Source organism: Rana temporaria, chromosome 1 (assembly GCF_905171775.1).
Source record: "Rana temporaria chromosome 1, aRanTem1.1, whole genome shotgun sequence".
Classification (NCBI taxonomy): Eukaryota; Metazoa; Chordata; class Amphibia; order Anura; family Ranidae; genus Rana; species Rana temporaria.
Genome location: NC_053489.1, coordinates 70,331,145 through 70,346,255, shown reverse-complemented (window position 1 = coordinate 70,346,255; position 15,111 = coordinate 70,331,145). Strand labels below are relative to the sequence as shown.

Sequence of the window (15,111 nt, the reverse complement as noted above, 5' to 3'; positions counted from 1 at the left end):
CTGGGGAACGCTAATAGGTGAATGTAATTAGCTACTGAGTCTGTCCAGGTAGCCAGCTCTCTGGAGGAATAAATGGAGTCGGCAGCACACATATGCAGGTGGTGCAGGGCTAGACTGAGATGACTTTGAAAAATAATGCCAGATAGGCCACCCAGAGAAGAGTTCAGCAGAACAGAGATAGCTAAGCCTTTGTGTTGACATTTTTTTAGGGAAGGGGATTGGGACCCATTGAGGGTAAGCCCAAAGCTCTCAACTGTCCCTGATTTGGAGGGACTGTCCCTGATTTGGAAAAAAGCTTATCTGTCCATCTTTCATCCTCATTTGTCCCTCATTTTAGTCTGATCCATATAGTTGTATATAAAATGCACTATTCATCTTTCAAAAAGTGGTTTCCAGTGCTAAACCTTTCATTTGATTTATAAATTGCTGCATTTGAAAGTTTCAAATGCCAAAATAAAGGATTAGTAGTGGTAAAAAAAACACTTGTAAGATTAACTAATAATTTTTTTTCTATAATTCTCCTTTGAGGGGGCGAGGCAGGGGGTGTGTCCTAGGTCTACATACTTTTACTAATAGGTGTCCCTCGTTCCCATCTAAAAAAATGTTGGGAGTGTTTAAGCCCAATGCCCATTAAGCAATGCAAAAAGCAGAGATGACAATTAGACATGTGCGCACTGAAATATTTTGTTTCGGAATTTTGTTTTCGCTCGAAAAATAAATGTATTTAATTACTCCCGAAATTTATTTTTATTTATTTTGTTTAGTTAAAAAATGCATTCGTCCGAAAATCCAACTTAATTAAGGTCAAATCTGTCAATTGAAGGCTTATGGTGTCTGTTGGATGTTCTAAGAAGATTCGTCAAAGCAGCTAAACTGTACAACGCCGCAATTGTACATTTCCGGCCGAATGCCCCCGCCCACACGCTATAGTAGAATTCTAATGTTGTATGACTAGTAATAATTATGTTTATTAATTATTATTACTAGTCAACCAACATTAGAATTCTTCATGTCTCTATAATGTCGAATCTTTTCTCTCTATGTCGAATAGTCTTGGACTAATAGAGTTAAGGTTAGGCACATTCAACCGCAGGTTCGATAGACACAGATCGCTATTGTCTAATCTTCTACCTGTATCATACTGTTGTTGCAAAGAAGCGAAAATAAAGCATTTTTTATGTTGGACCTTTCAGATTTCGGATTTTGCGCGTTCGTTATCGTTTGTTAAAACAAACGCAGAAATTCGGACAAAAATGCATTCGTGTCTATTGACACAGGCAGCAGGACTCCCCCCCCATGCCCTTGTCACTGGCTTTGATTGACAGCACTGAGAGCCAATGGCTCCCAGTGCCCCAGCAAAGCCAGTGAGGGGAGAGAAAAATTGCTGACATGCACAGAGCTGGATCAAATGAATGCTCAGGTAGGTAAAAGGGGGGATGCAGACACCTAAACATTTTTTACCTTAATGCAAGGAATGCATTAAGGTATAAAATGTTTAGACTCTACAACCACTTTAAAGTTAGAAAAGAAAAAAAATTGATTTTGTCAAGTTAATGTTGCCCCTACTAAATGAACCATGACAACCATTCTTTACTTCTTCTTGAAACAGAACTGTGGATAATTGATGTTGTCTACAACCAAAACTAAATTGGCAAAACCATCAAATTGTAATTAGGCTAATCTATCAGATAAAACCTTTGCATAATTACCTGGAGCCTTAAAACTATCCTTGGCTGCATACCTTTGCATTATTGTCATTTATCACAACCATCCTGGAAGAGCTTTTGAGGACCAGAAAGTAGAGGAACAGTGTAAGCCCCACTTTTTATATCACAACAGCTACTTTGACAAAAGCTGTCAAGCACCTTTCTTTAAATGAACATCAGACAACAGTGCACATGTACCTGATGATGTGTATGAGCTACAGGGGTGGTCTGATAACTCATCGGGCCCCCGGGAAATAGGAAATTATGGGGCCCCCGGACAATAGGAGATTATGGGGCCCCCAGGCAATAGATTATGGGGCCATACAGTATACACACACACAAACAGTATACATACACAGTATACACACACAGAGACACAGAATATGCACAGACAGTATACATACACAGTATACATACACACAGTAAAATAGTACTGGAGAGGCGGGGCAGCTATAATCATGGGATCAAAAAAAAAAAAAAAGACAGATTTTTACATACTGTCCCTGGTTTTACTGAGGCTGGCAACCCTGATGGGGCCCCCTAGTGGCTTGGGGCCCTCGGGTAGTGCCCGAGCGTGCAAATGGTCAGTCCACCCCTGATGAGCTACCTTCACTATGGGTCATGGTCACTGCAAAATCCTACTTTTTGGAGTTTTCAGAGGAACATAAAGTTAAAGGAAATCTTCATATGGGTTAAGGAGGGTTACACAGATCTGTTATCAGCCATTAGTTGTGATACTCCTGGCTACAGGTGGCTTCCCTTCAATATAAGGGGAAAACACGAATAGATGGTAGCTATTTAAGTTGATTGACAGTCTTAGTCCTGCAGGAATGTTGCACTTTTTAAAACCAAGGCTTTGTTCATATCAGAATGTGTGCCTTATTATGCATTGCACTGCTATATGTTAACATGCATTAGATGTTTTTAAAGCACTCCATTTAAATGCACATGCCATGGTGGGTCAGTGCATCTATAGACATCATTTACCTAGTAAGATCTCTTCTGGAATATGCAGTTTCAATTTTGGGCATCAGTTCACAAAAAATATATATTTATTTATCCATGAATCTGTGAAAATCATATAGTAACAAGCTGTGAGAATGCAGAATAGACTCTTAGGAGCTTGTTTTAAGCAGCTCGGTAGGTTGTTAAAAAATAAATAAAAAAATACCGAATGTGTTTCTAAATGCACAGAATATAACTGGCTATTATCTTTATGAGTAATAACACCAGAGATTGTTGATCCAGATGATATCCAATTGCCTTATGTTGTCAGGGATGGATTGTTTTCCCCTGTTGCAGCAAACTGTACCATGCTTTATAGGGGCTCTTCTTCCTCTGGATCAATTAAGGGTCTAGGGTTCTGTATACGGTATTTATTTATTAATTTTTCTATTGTTGAACTCAATGGACTGTTTTGTTTCAGCCTGACTATTTATGTAATTTTACTGTCAGTTTCCCAATTTAACCTAAATGTGTTTCATAGGGTTGAAGTCAGGGCTCAACCCTACTGAGCCTTGAGCTTGATGTGAAGGAATTTGAGTTCTTCCACATCAATCTCTTTGAACTATCTCCTTATGAAGCTGGCCCTATGCACAGGGGCACAGTCATGCTGGAACAGAAAAATACCTTCCCAATATTGTTGCCACAAGGTTGGAAGTGTACATGTTGTAGAATTATTATGTTGTAGAATGTGGATTTATGGCTAGGCCATATAGGCCCTTGCTGCCCTGGCCATTCAATCACTTGCCCCAGCCTGCCAGCATTTACTTAAAGGCTAATATCACCATCCAAGGTCTATAATTCACTATTTCTACCAGAAAGTTGTTGGTAGATGTGATTCAGTATTTTGATTCCACATATTTGGTATCATATTATTTTGGATTCCCACGTCTAAGAGTGGATGTGGATTGGCCCCCTGTCTTGATATTCCTGTAATAAAGAGATTATACTATGTTTTGGTTTAACGTAGCCATTTTATAGTAAGGCATCTTTTCATATTGCTATAGTCTACTATGGTTTGTATGGCATTGGCTTAGGGTGCTGCATTTATTGTCTCCTACAGTTAGTCTTGAGACATATACATATTGACACTTGGCATTATATATATATTCCCTTTTGTTTCTAATGAAGCAGACTAGCAGCTGAGAAATGCATCAAAAGACAATTTAGTGGGGGTGATAAGTCAACCAGACAAGTACCAGTTCTCGTTAGACATTGTAAAATTTCTTATACCAGATGTACCATAAGTGACGAGAAGAAGGGATTTCAATGATTTGTGATGTTCTTGGAGATGGCAAACTGTCTCGTTTGAGAGAGACTCACATAATTTTCTCCCTCACACTCTGACTTCTTTCTACACACAAGGTTGGCACCTTACTTTCAACGGCACTCCATACCTACACTAACTTCGCCAGAGAAGATCTGGTCCTTTTGGACTTCCCCAACATTTAAACATAAAGGGATCATTCTTTTTTACAATCTGCTGCATTCTAAATTAATTTTTTTCAAGACTGCCCCATACGTAGGTGGGAAATGAAACTTAGGATAACTTCTACAGACCAACAATGGCAGAAAGCTATTAATAACAATTACATGTTTTCAAAGTGTTCTGCCCATTGGGAAAAAGCTCAAAAGATACACCTTAGATGGTATCTGACATCTAATTGACTGCAACATTTTAGGGATCAGGATCCAATCTATGTTGGAGGGAATGTGATCAGGTGGGTATCCTTACTCATATGGTTTGGTCTTGCCTCGATCTTTGTAGCTAAAGGAACAACGTATGCCTGATTTGCACAGTCACGGGCTTCTTCACAAAGATTAAAACAGAGAAGGCAAGTCTGAATATGAAGGAATTTCTACAGGCACTTAGGCCCATAGTCATGCATATATTATTTGCTGCTCGTTTGGTGATTTTCAGAAAATTAGAAACTAGTCTCAGCTCCTAATGTAGGAGAGGTCATTAGACATTTGGATGAGATATCTGCATATGAATAACTCATGGCATATAGAGATGGTAACCTTACAAAATGCCATAAACACTGGGATCTTTGGAATGTCTATAAAAATTGCCGGTCTGGAGAATATTTAAGATATGTGTAATGTTATGTGTCTTTTCTGAATCTTTGTGTATGGATTGTACCTTGTATAAAGGTTTAGAACAAGTTTAGTTACTTTTCCTTTTTGGTGACAGCTAACGCTGACATCTTGTCTTTCAGTTCTCTGTCGTTTGTTTAATTCTTTTTAACTTAACTGGGTTGTGATGTCATGTCTCTTTTACAGCTTTGTGGATGCCGCTGTAATGTTATGCAATTCCTCATTTTGGGGCTAAAGCATTTGTACTCATGGCATTGTATACAGAGTCTAAAGTCATGGCCGAAATTGTGGGCACCCCCAAAATTTTTCCAGAAAATCAAGTATTTCTCACAGAAAAGTATTGCGGTAACACATGTTTTGCTATACACATAATTATTTCCTTTGTGTGTATTGGAACAAAACAAAAAAAGGGAGGAAAAAAAAGCAAATTGGACATAATGTCACACAAAACTCCAAGAATGGGCTGGTCTAAATTCTTGGCACCCTTTCAAAATTGTGGATACATAATGTGATGCTCTTTTAAACTCACCTGGGGCAAGTAACAGGTGTGGGCACTATAAAAATCACACCTGAAAGCAGATAAAAGCAGATAAAAAGGAGAGAAGTTTACTTAGTCATTGCATTGTGTGTCTGTGTGTGCCACACTAAGCATGGACAACAGAAAGAGGAGAAGAGAACTGTCTGAGGACTTGAGAACCAAAATTGTGGAAAAATATCAACAATCTTAAGGTTACAAATCCATCTCCAGAGATCTAGATTTGCCTTTGTCCAAAGTGCGCAACATTATCAAGAAGTTTTCAAAACATGGCACTGTAGCTAATCTCTCCTCGATGAAAGGTTGCAATGCAGGATAGTCCGGATGGTGGATAGGCAGCCCCAAACAAGTTCCAAAGAAATTCATGCTGTCCCGCAGGCTCAGGGAGCATCAGTATCAGCGCAAACTATCTGTCAACATTTAAATGACATAAAAACGCTATGGCAGGAGACCCAGGAGGACCCCACTGCTGACACAAGACTACAGTTTGCCAAAATGTACTTAAGTAAGCCAAAATCCTTCTGGGAAAACGTCTTGTGGACAGATGAGACCAAGATAGAGGTTTTTGGTAAAGCACATCATTCTACTGTTTATCGAAAATGGAATGAGGCCTACAAAGAAAAGAACACTGTACCTACAGTGAAATATGGTGGAGGTTCAATGATGTTTTGGGGTTGTTTTGCTGCCTCTGGCACTGGGTGCCTTGAATGTGTGCAAGGCATCATGAAATCTGAGGATTACCAAAGGATTTTGGGTCGCACTGTAGAGCCCAGTGTCAAAAAGCTGGGTTTGCGTTCGAGATCTTGGGTCTTCCAGCAGGACAATGACCCCAAACATACGTCAAACAGCACCCATAAATGGATGGCAACAAAGCGCTGGAGAGTTCTAAAGTGGCCAGCAATGAGTCCAGATCTAAATCTAATTGAACACCTGTGGAGAGATCTTAAAATTGCTGTTGGGAAAAGGCCCTTCCAATAAGAGAGACCTAGAGCAGTTTGCAAAGAAAGAGTGGTCCAAAATTCCGGGTGAGAGGTGTAAGAAGCTTATTTCCAAAGGGTGTGCAACCAAATATTAAGTTAAGGGTACCAAGAATTTTGACCAGCCCATTTTTGGAGTTTTGTTCCAATACATGCAAAGGGAATAAACATGTGTATAGCAAAACATGTGTTACTGCAATACTTTTCTGTGAGAAATACTTGATTTTCTGGAAAAAATTCTGGGGTGCCAACAATTTCGGCCATGACTGTATTTGGCTGACATGATCTGATTTATGATACTGACATTATACTTTTGTACTCTTTTGACATTTTAAAATGAATAAACACAATATAACAAAACTCCACTTGTGATTACCATCAACCTTTGGAAACTTAAAAGCTGCAGGCTATATCAATATTTCTGGTGGATGAGGGCTTGGTGCATTATATGTGTGTCTTTGTATACCATGTCTCTATAATCTAATTGCTACTATATATTTTAGATATGATTTTATGCTGAATTAAAACGCTTTTATGATCTTGGAGTCCTTTTAGAAAAGATTTTTTGACACCTTAAAAGTCACCAGGTTTAGAGATATTTTTTAAACTAATCCTCTTAGTGACTATGGCCTGGATTCACGTAGCACTTACGCAGACGTATCTCGAGATACGCCGCGTAAGTGCACAGATGCGCCGTCGTATCTATGCGCCTGACTTTGAATGCAAGATACACCTGAAATTAGGCTTTATCCGACCGACGTAAGTTTCCTACGCCGTCGTATCGTGGGCGCATATTTACGCTGGCCGCAAGGGTGCTCCCATTGATTTACGCTTCGAATATGCAAATGACTGAGATACGCCGATTCACGAACGTACTTGCGCCCGTCGCAGTAATATACGCGGTTTTCGTAAGTCGTACGTCTGGCGTAAAGTTATGCCTCATAAAGCAGGTGTAAGTCAGCAGCATCAATGCACCAGGGAACACAGCTGTCGTATTTTACGTCGTTTGCGTAGTACGTGAATAGGGCTGGGCGTAGGTTACGTTCACGTCGTAGGCAGTGATTCGACGTATCTTAGGCGTTCGTTCCGACGTGATTCTGAGCATGCGCATTGGGAAGCGTCCATGGGACGGCGCTTGCGCCGTTTGTTCGGCCTATCATTTGCATGGGGTCACGGTTCATTTAAATGGATCACGCCCACTTCCACCTACTTTGAATTAGGCCGGCTTACGCCTACAAATTTACGTTACGCCGGAGCAACGTGGGAGCATTTCCTTTGTGAATACTGTGCTCGCCGCTCTGCGCAGTGTCGGCGTAGCGTATATTCGATACGCTACGCCTGCATAAAGATGCGCCGAGGTATGTGAATCTGGGCCTATATCTTCATGTCCATGTAAAACATGGGAGGGGCAAAGCACAAGCTAGTTGGAAAAAAAAAAGTATAAAACGTGCCCTGTTCAAGAGGTATTAGGGTATTCAAAACATCTCTATGTAAATTAGAAAGCTCCTTTAAATATTTAGAAAGAAAAAAATGAATCAAGGTACAAAGGCGCAACAGTTACACCTATCACTTCTTATAACAGTTCATTAATTTAATATTTTGTGCATATTAATCTTTAGGAACAAATGGTGGAAGATAATAAATCATTCTCATTACCTGCAGTTTTGTATTGGAAGCTACTACTAATCCGTTCCTCAGGATGGAGTGCCAGTTTTCAATGTGCGAGCCACTGCAATAGTAAATAAAAACTATAAGATACTGATTTTTTTTATTAATAATACCAGCAACAAGCATGTATATAAACAATTCTAGTTCTGGACTTTGTTCGGGTTTAAAAATCTCAGGAATTTTCTTCAACAAAACAGACATAAAAAACATGAAATTTAAACAAAGATTCAACATTGTTCTCAAAATAAAGTTTTTTTGAATAGAGTTAGGAAGAGTTAGAACCCCTGGCATGCTTTTATTGATGTCTGTGTGCCTGTTGAGGATATCTAACTTCACTGGTGCTGAGACAAGGTCATCCAGTGCCCAAAGTAAATATGACAAATAGCGCCCCCCCCCCCCCAGTTTATTAGCATGCATTAGTGTAAGGGGGGGGGTAGATAATTGAGGGAAAGCATATGGATGGAGTGCAGAAAGATGGACAAGGAAGCTCAGCAAGGCGGTTTCAATGGAACACAGGACAACTGAACATTCAGAGCAGTGGTGGTCAATTTAAATATTATAGAGGGCTCAAGTGAGTACAGCCCCAGCACTCCCAGAGGGTGGCACAATAATATATTTTAATGTGTACTACATTTAGTTAGCCAAACCATTCAAAATTCATTTATTTTTTGCAATGTACTGAACCACACACTGAAGTGAAGTTGAGAGGAAATTATGCTCTATTATTGGTATCAGTAATAACAATAGCAAATCTCAGATTTAATGCCAGGCTGCAATATTAACCCCCATGTGTCAGTGGGCACAATAATAACAACCCCCAGCATTGGTGTCACTGACCACAATAATAATCCCTAGTATTAGTGTCAGTGATCACAATAATAATCCCTGGCATTTATGTCAATGACCGCAATAATATCCCCAAGCATTGGTGTCACTGACTACAATAATAATCCCTAGCATTGGTGTCAGTGCTGTTATCACCCACTTGCATTGCTGGTCAATGGCAGTGCCATTACCTTACACTTCTTTACTAGTCAGTTGAAGTGCTGTTAAACCCCCTTACCTCATCACCCCCCTCCCCCACATTGGTGGACCTCATCTGATCAAAGGCTCCTGCAGCGGTTTCTCTCCCCTATCCAGCCGGAAATATACTTGCACTGTCAGGTGGAAATTTCTTTGCCTGACAATACAACCATGGCCAAAAGTTTTGAGAATGACAGATATTATTTTTTTTACAAAGTATGCTTCAGTGTTTTTAGATCTTTTTGTTAGATGTTACTATGGTATACTGAAGTATAATAGTCAATATTTGCACTGTTGACCCTACTTTTTCAAGACCCTTGCAATTCACACTGGCATGCGGTCATTCAACTTCTGTGCCACATCCTGACTGATGGCAGCCCATTCTTGCATAATCAATGCTTGGAGTTTGTCAGAATTTGTGGTGTTCTTTGTTTACCTGCCTCTTGAGGATTGACCACGAGTTCTCAATAGGATTAAGATCTGGGGAGTTTCCTGGCCATGGACCCAAAATGTCGATGTTTTGTTCGCCAAGCCACTTAGTTATCACTTTTTCCTTATGGCCGGGTACTCCATCATGCTAAAAAAGGCATTGCTTCTCACCAAACTGTTCTTGGATGGTTGGGAGACGTTGCTCTTGAAGCATGTTTTTGTACCATTCTTTATTCATGGCTGTGCACTTAGGCAAAATTTTAAGTGAGCCCACTCCATTGGCTAAGAAACAACCCCACACATGAATGATCTCAGGATGTATTATTGTTGGCATGACACAGGACTGATGGTTTTCTTCGCTGGACAAGGTTTTTTCTGGATGCCCCAAACAATCAGAAAGGGGATTCATCAGAGAAAATTACTTTACCCCAGCCCTCAGCAGTCCAATCTCTATACCTTTTGCAGAACATCAGTCTGTCCCTGTTTTTCCTGGAGAAAAGTGGCTTCTTTGCTGCCCTTCTTGACACCAGGCCTTCGTCCAAAAGTCTTTGCCTCACTGTGTGTGCAAATGCACTCACACCTGCCTGCTGTCATTTCTGAGAAAGCTCTGCACTGGTGGTGCCCAGATCCTGCAGTCAAATCGACTGTAGGAGACAGCCCTGGTGCTTCTTCACAAGAAATGAACATCTCTTATTGAAGTTCTCAATGATCCCATAAATAGTTGAATTAGGTGCAATCTTACTAGCAGCCATATCCTTGCCTGTGAATCCCTTTTCGTGCAAAGCAATGATGACTGTGCGCGTTTCCTTGCAGGTAACTATGGTTAACAGAGGAAGAACAATGATTTCAAGCAACACCCTCCTTTTAAAGTTTCCAGTCTTCTATTCTAACTCAATCAGCATTACAGAGTGATTTCCAGCCTTGTCCTCATCAACACTGAGGCTCCGTACACACGACCGAGTTTCTCGGCAGAATTCAGCCAGAAACTCGGTTCAGAGCTGAATTCTGCCGAGAAACCCGGCCGTGTGTGCACTTTTCGGCCGAGGAAGCCGACGAGGACCTCGGCGAGGAAATAGAGAACATGTTCTCTATTTCCTCGTTGTTCAATGGCAAAAGTCGGCCCGCCGAGTTCCTCGGCGGCTTCCACACTGAACTAGATGAGGAACTCGATGTGTTTGGCACGTCGAGTTCCTCGGTCGTGTGTACGGGGCCTTACACTTGTGTTATTGAGGGAATCATTGATATGATGTCAGCTGGTGCTTTTGTGGCAGGGCTTAAATGCATTGTAATTTTTTTTGGGGGATTGACTTAATCTTCATAACAAAGATGGACTTTGCAATTAATTTCACTTCATCTGATTACTCTTCATAACATTCTGGAGTATATGTAAATTGCCATTATAAAAACTGAAGCAGCAGACTTTGTAAAAAATACTTTGGTCATGGCTGTACTAATTGTAGGCATTCCTTCAATGCCAAGTGCAGGAATACAGTGTTCCAGTATATCTTGTGCTCGACTGGAGCCTCCTTCCCCCTTCCCTCTCTCAACCTCTTCCTGGACCCTGAACCCCATCCCATTTGTCCTGTGAATTACTGTCAGCAGAGAGCAAGATAGGGAACACAAAATGCTGTCACTAGAACAACAGGGAGGAAAAAACCTTTTCGTAGGTGACATCAGTTCCAGTGACAACTGTACAACTGGCTAAGGATGGTAGCAGCTTTCTTTTAAAGTATTTGTCCTTTACAAAAAAAAAAGAAAAAAAAAGAAAAAAACACACACACACACACACACACACACACACACACAATCTTAGAACAGACTTACTGAAATGCAAATGTGCTCCCAAAGAGTTTTTTAGCAGCTCTGAAATTTGCTTCTTTGGCTGGAGGACTGCTGAGAAGTAGGAACTGGTGAGGGGTGTGCATAAATTTCAGTTGCTGTAAAACATGAAATATTCATTGAAATATTAATATGCTAATCCAAATCAATATCTCTGTTTGATAAGTAAGTGTAAAGTAAATATGCAAAAGTTCTTCAACCAAATCAGATTCTTAGCTTGGACCACATTTATTTTCAGTTTCCTTTCCCATCTCTACATTCTATGTATCAATCACCGTACCGCCTGTCTATGCAGATTACAGGTATACATTTATCTAAAGGACAATAAAAACATGTTATGGGGAACTGAAGCAGAAGAATCTGTCTATAAAAATTTGAGTATCTCCTGACATAAAAAAAAAAAACACGTCAATAATTTGTTATTGTTTATATCAGAAAACCCATAAGAGTCCATTCACGCTTGTGCGATTCAGCCCATTCTTTTCAATGACATGGACCAGGGCTTTTTTTGTTGTTGTTTTGGACTGAGTGGAGAGTGATTGGAACACCTGTCAGTTTTTATTGCTGTCTGTGTCCCCGTTAAGGAGATTCCCCCTCTCTATTTGACCTGTTTACCACTACCATTGAAAGCAAAAGTAGAAGAAAATCCCACATTTTGTCTTGTCCCCAGAACAGTAATAGAGGGGACATCTTCCAATGGGGACACTAGTTCTAGTGACCTGGGGGGGTCCCCTAAAAATGTCCTTAATTTACAGGGATTTCCTCTCACTTCCTGTCTGGCTATGGGACAGGAAGTGAAGGTAAATCCCTACTTTACTCTATCCCAAAAAGTTTTGCCCATTGTCCTACTTTAAGCTCTGCTTACCTTCTGGCGGGTTCTCCACAATTCACATACTCATCCACCAACCCAGGGGATCCAGCTTTGTCCTGCCAAGATCCTCTTCTCCACAGCCACCACAGGGATCCTGCGCCACCATGTTTATGTGTGACTTTATCAGGAAGCCGCTAGCTCCTCTAAGTTTAGCCGGAAGGCCTCCCGATGACATGATGCTAAAAGCAACCCCCCCGCCTCCTCTGCGAACAAAGCACTAAGGCCTCCTGGGATATGTAACATACATATCCCAGGAGGCACAGCAGGCACAGTACATGTCATTCGCCTAGGCAAATGATTTGTATTGCAAACGGGGTAAAAAAAAGCCTCTCCTGCAATAAAATAATCTTACCTGCCTGTTTGCAATCCCGAGAATGTAAACAGGGCTGTGCATGCATAGCTCCATTTGCGAGCATAGAACTGTTGGAGCACAGGTGAGTATTTGTGCCTTCAGTTTCACTTTAATGGCCAAATCACAAGCTGGGGCAGGGACATGACTGTATAGTAGATAGTATATAGTAAGTATGGCAGCAGGTTGGCTGTGCTGGCTAGCATGCCTGCATGAACCTTAGGACTAAATGGACAGAAATACAATTCCTTTGGCATGTAAAGGATTTGTTTACTTTTATTCACATCAAATGTTAACTTAGCTGTTTGCCTGAAATTCAGCTTTATTCCTCCAAAGTCACAGCTATGCTATTAAAATATAAAGAAAAAGAAACAGCCAAACAAAAAAGCATGCAGCACATAATAGTAAATAACACAATGTACAGTAAGCAATTCACGTCATTCCATTGACATTAATGCGTTTGCATAAAACCAGCAAAACTTACCCTGTTAACTGGCAATTTCACAATATGAGATCTATTACTTGAAATCACCCTGGAAAAGAGAGAAGCGCGGAATAAACAGATGTTCCTTTCTACTTAGTTACTAAATCTCACTATGTGGAGAGAGATTTGCATGGTAATTGTGCAGAATGGCACATTTGCAAATATCTTCTGCAGCCACTTCCCTCATTGCCTCTTCTGTCAATAGAGATCTTCATGTACGAGCTAACAAAGTGGAAAAGAGTCTCTATAATTACCGGAGTCTCAATCACTGGGCTAATGTGAAAAATACTATCTGCTCAACGCTGAAAAGATTGTGATTAGAGAAATGAGCCTCCAAGAAAGCCAGCCTTCATGTATCATAACGTGACACACAATATACCATCTGTAGAAGGTGAGCAACACTTTCCCAACATCATCTTGTGCAAGAAAAGTCCTGCAGGAGCTTCAAGGATGAATCACCTCTACACTCTGCTCAGTAAGACACTGCGAAGGACAGAACTGATGTACCAACCATAGAAACCCACCACAGCAACAGCTGTCAATTTATTGCTCAGTTTTGACTTGAATTATCAATTGAATTTTGCTGGTCAATCAAACTCATGGATGGCTGATCACAATAAACATTTCGGTTACTATGGTTTACAATGGCTCCAACTTGGCATGTTGAAGCACTGAAATTCTGTCATCGGTTCCTACCAGACACTTCCCTGCATGGAGATTCCATGCTATGCCAAAATTTCCTGCAGGTCTTCTAAGATTCCCTACATGGTCCAAAAATGTGCTGAGATATGCACTAACTTCTACACAAAAATTGGCTGTAATGTGCGTTAGGTACTTTAGATGGCAAGCTCCTCTAAGACAGACATTGAATAATAAACAACAGCAAAGCACTCTCTAAAAAGCATTATATATTATGTCTGTGCTATATAAGCAATACATTATATACAATCACTTCTTGACATCTACAATATGTAGAATGATATTCTCAAGGGTCAACCTATGTTCTAGAACTAGAAGGAAGTACCCAAATCTAATGGTAGAAGCCTACTGTCTGTGGTTCTATCTGCTGGCTCTTATGTCCCTGTCCTGTTGTGATGGATGGACCAATGGGAAGAAGAGCGTTGGGAGATTTAGGCATCTGCTCACATTCAGAAGTGTGTCTGAGGTGAAGATCCTTCGAGAGGCTTAGTAAATCCTACAAACTGGTGCCAGAAAAAGTCTCCTCGGGTGAGAGGGACGCACCTTAGCATAACCAGGAGCCAGATGTGTCCCTTTGCTTGCCTTTATCTAGCTCTCTACTGGTGCCATTAATGGGGCACTATTTCTCCCATTAAAACCAATAAAGGGTCACTGATGCTGGGGGATTTTCTACACCCACTAACCACAGTATGGCCTCCTTAAAGCCTGAAGGACAGTACATTGGCCCTTTCCTTAGAAAGTTTTAAGGCCCCTGCCCTAGAGGAACCGTGAAATAATTTTCAGGTCTCAGGGAACCCATGCTAAATTTGGTCCATCATGGTCAAATTCCCCCTTACATTGGCGGTCAGTGGAATGAAAGTCCCCCTTATATGGATGGATAGAATGACAGTCATCCTAAAAGATCACTGGTGCCATGCTACTAGCTCTGCCAAGTCGAGATGGACTTAGAGATGTGAATATACCATCAAATGGGGGGTCAATTAGCCACTGCTTAAGGAACCCCTAACAACTACTGGAGGAACCCTCAGGTTCCAAAGAACCCTGGTTGAGAATGATCAATCTATTGCCTTTGGAAATGGATGACAATATAAAAATTTGTTTAGTTTCAGATGTATTTGTTAAGTAAATCATTTTGTTTTGTCACAATCTTTATGTTTGAATGATTCACTTTCTGAATTTGTTTTGTATATTCGGATTTGTTTCATATATTTATTGTTACAAATCAATTCGTATTTACAGAAGTTATTTCGGAAGATTGGCTATATTTGTTCAAACGTGTAAATTCGTTAATTCAGCATATTATTTATGCACTCTAAAGCCCTGTACACATGGTCGGACCTTTGTCCGACCAAAATCACATCGGAATTCCGACTGAATTTCTTCGGAGTAAAACTCAGATGGAGTTCCTCGAAATTTCCGATGGAAATAATCC

General features: G+C 40.6%; 1 protein-coding gene across 6 annotated transcripts in view; it reads right to left on the bottom strand.

The window, feature by feature from the left end:
* The window catches only part of PARP8 (poly(ADP-ribose) polymerase family member 8), a 409,395-nt gene that overhangs the window by 56,893 nt on the left and 337,391 nt on the right, over positions 1–15,111 (bottom strand). For all 6 annotated transcript variants that reach the window (XM_040339250.1, XM_040339246.1, XM_040339237.1 and 3 more), the window contains exons 19-21: positions 12,981–13,029; positions 11,262–11,374; positions 7,974–8,046 (exon numbers count right to left, since the gene is read on the bottom strand). In XM_040339250.1, coding sequence (XP_040195184.1) covers positions 7,974–8,046; positions 11,262–11,374; positions 12,981–13,029 — 235 coding nt within the window. The remainder of the gene's footprint in view (positions 1–7,973; positions 8,047–11,261; positions 11,375–12,980; positions 13,030–15,111) is intronic.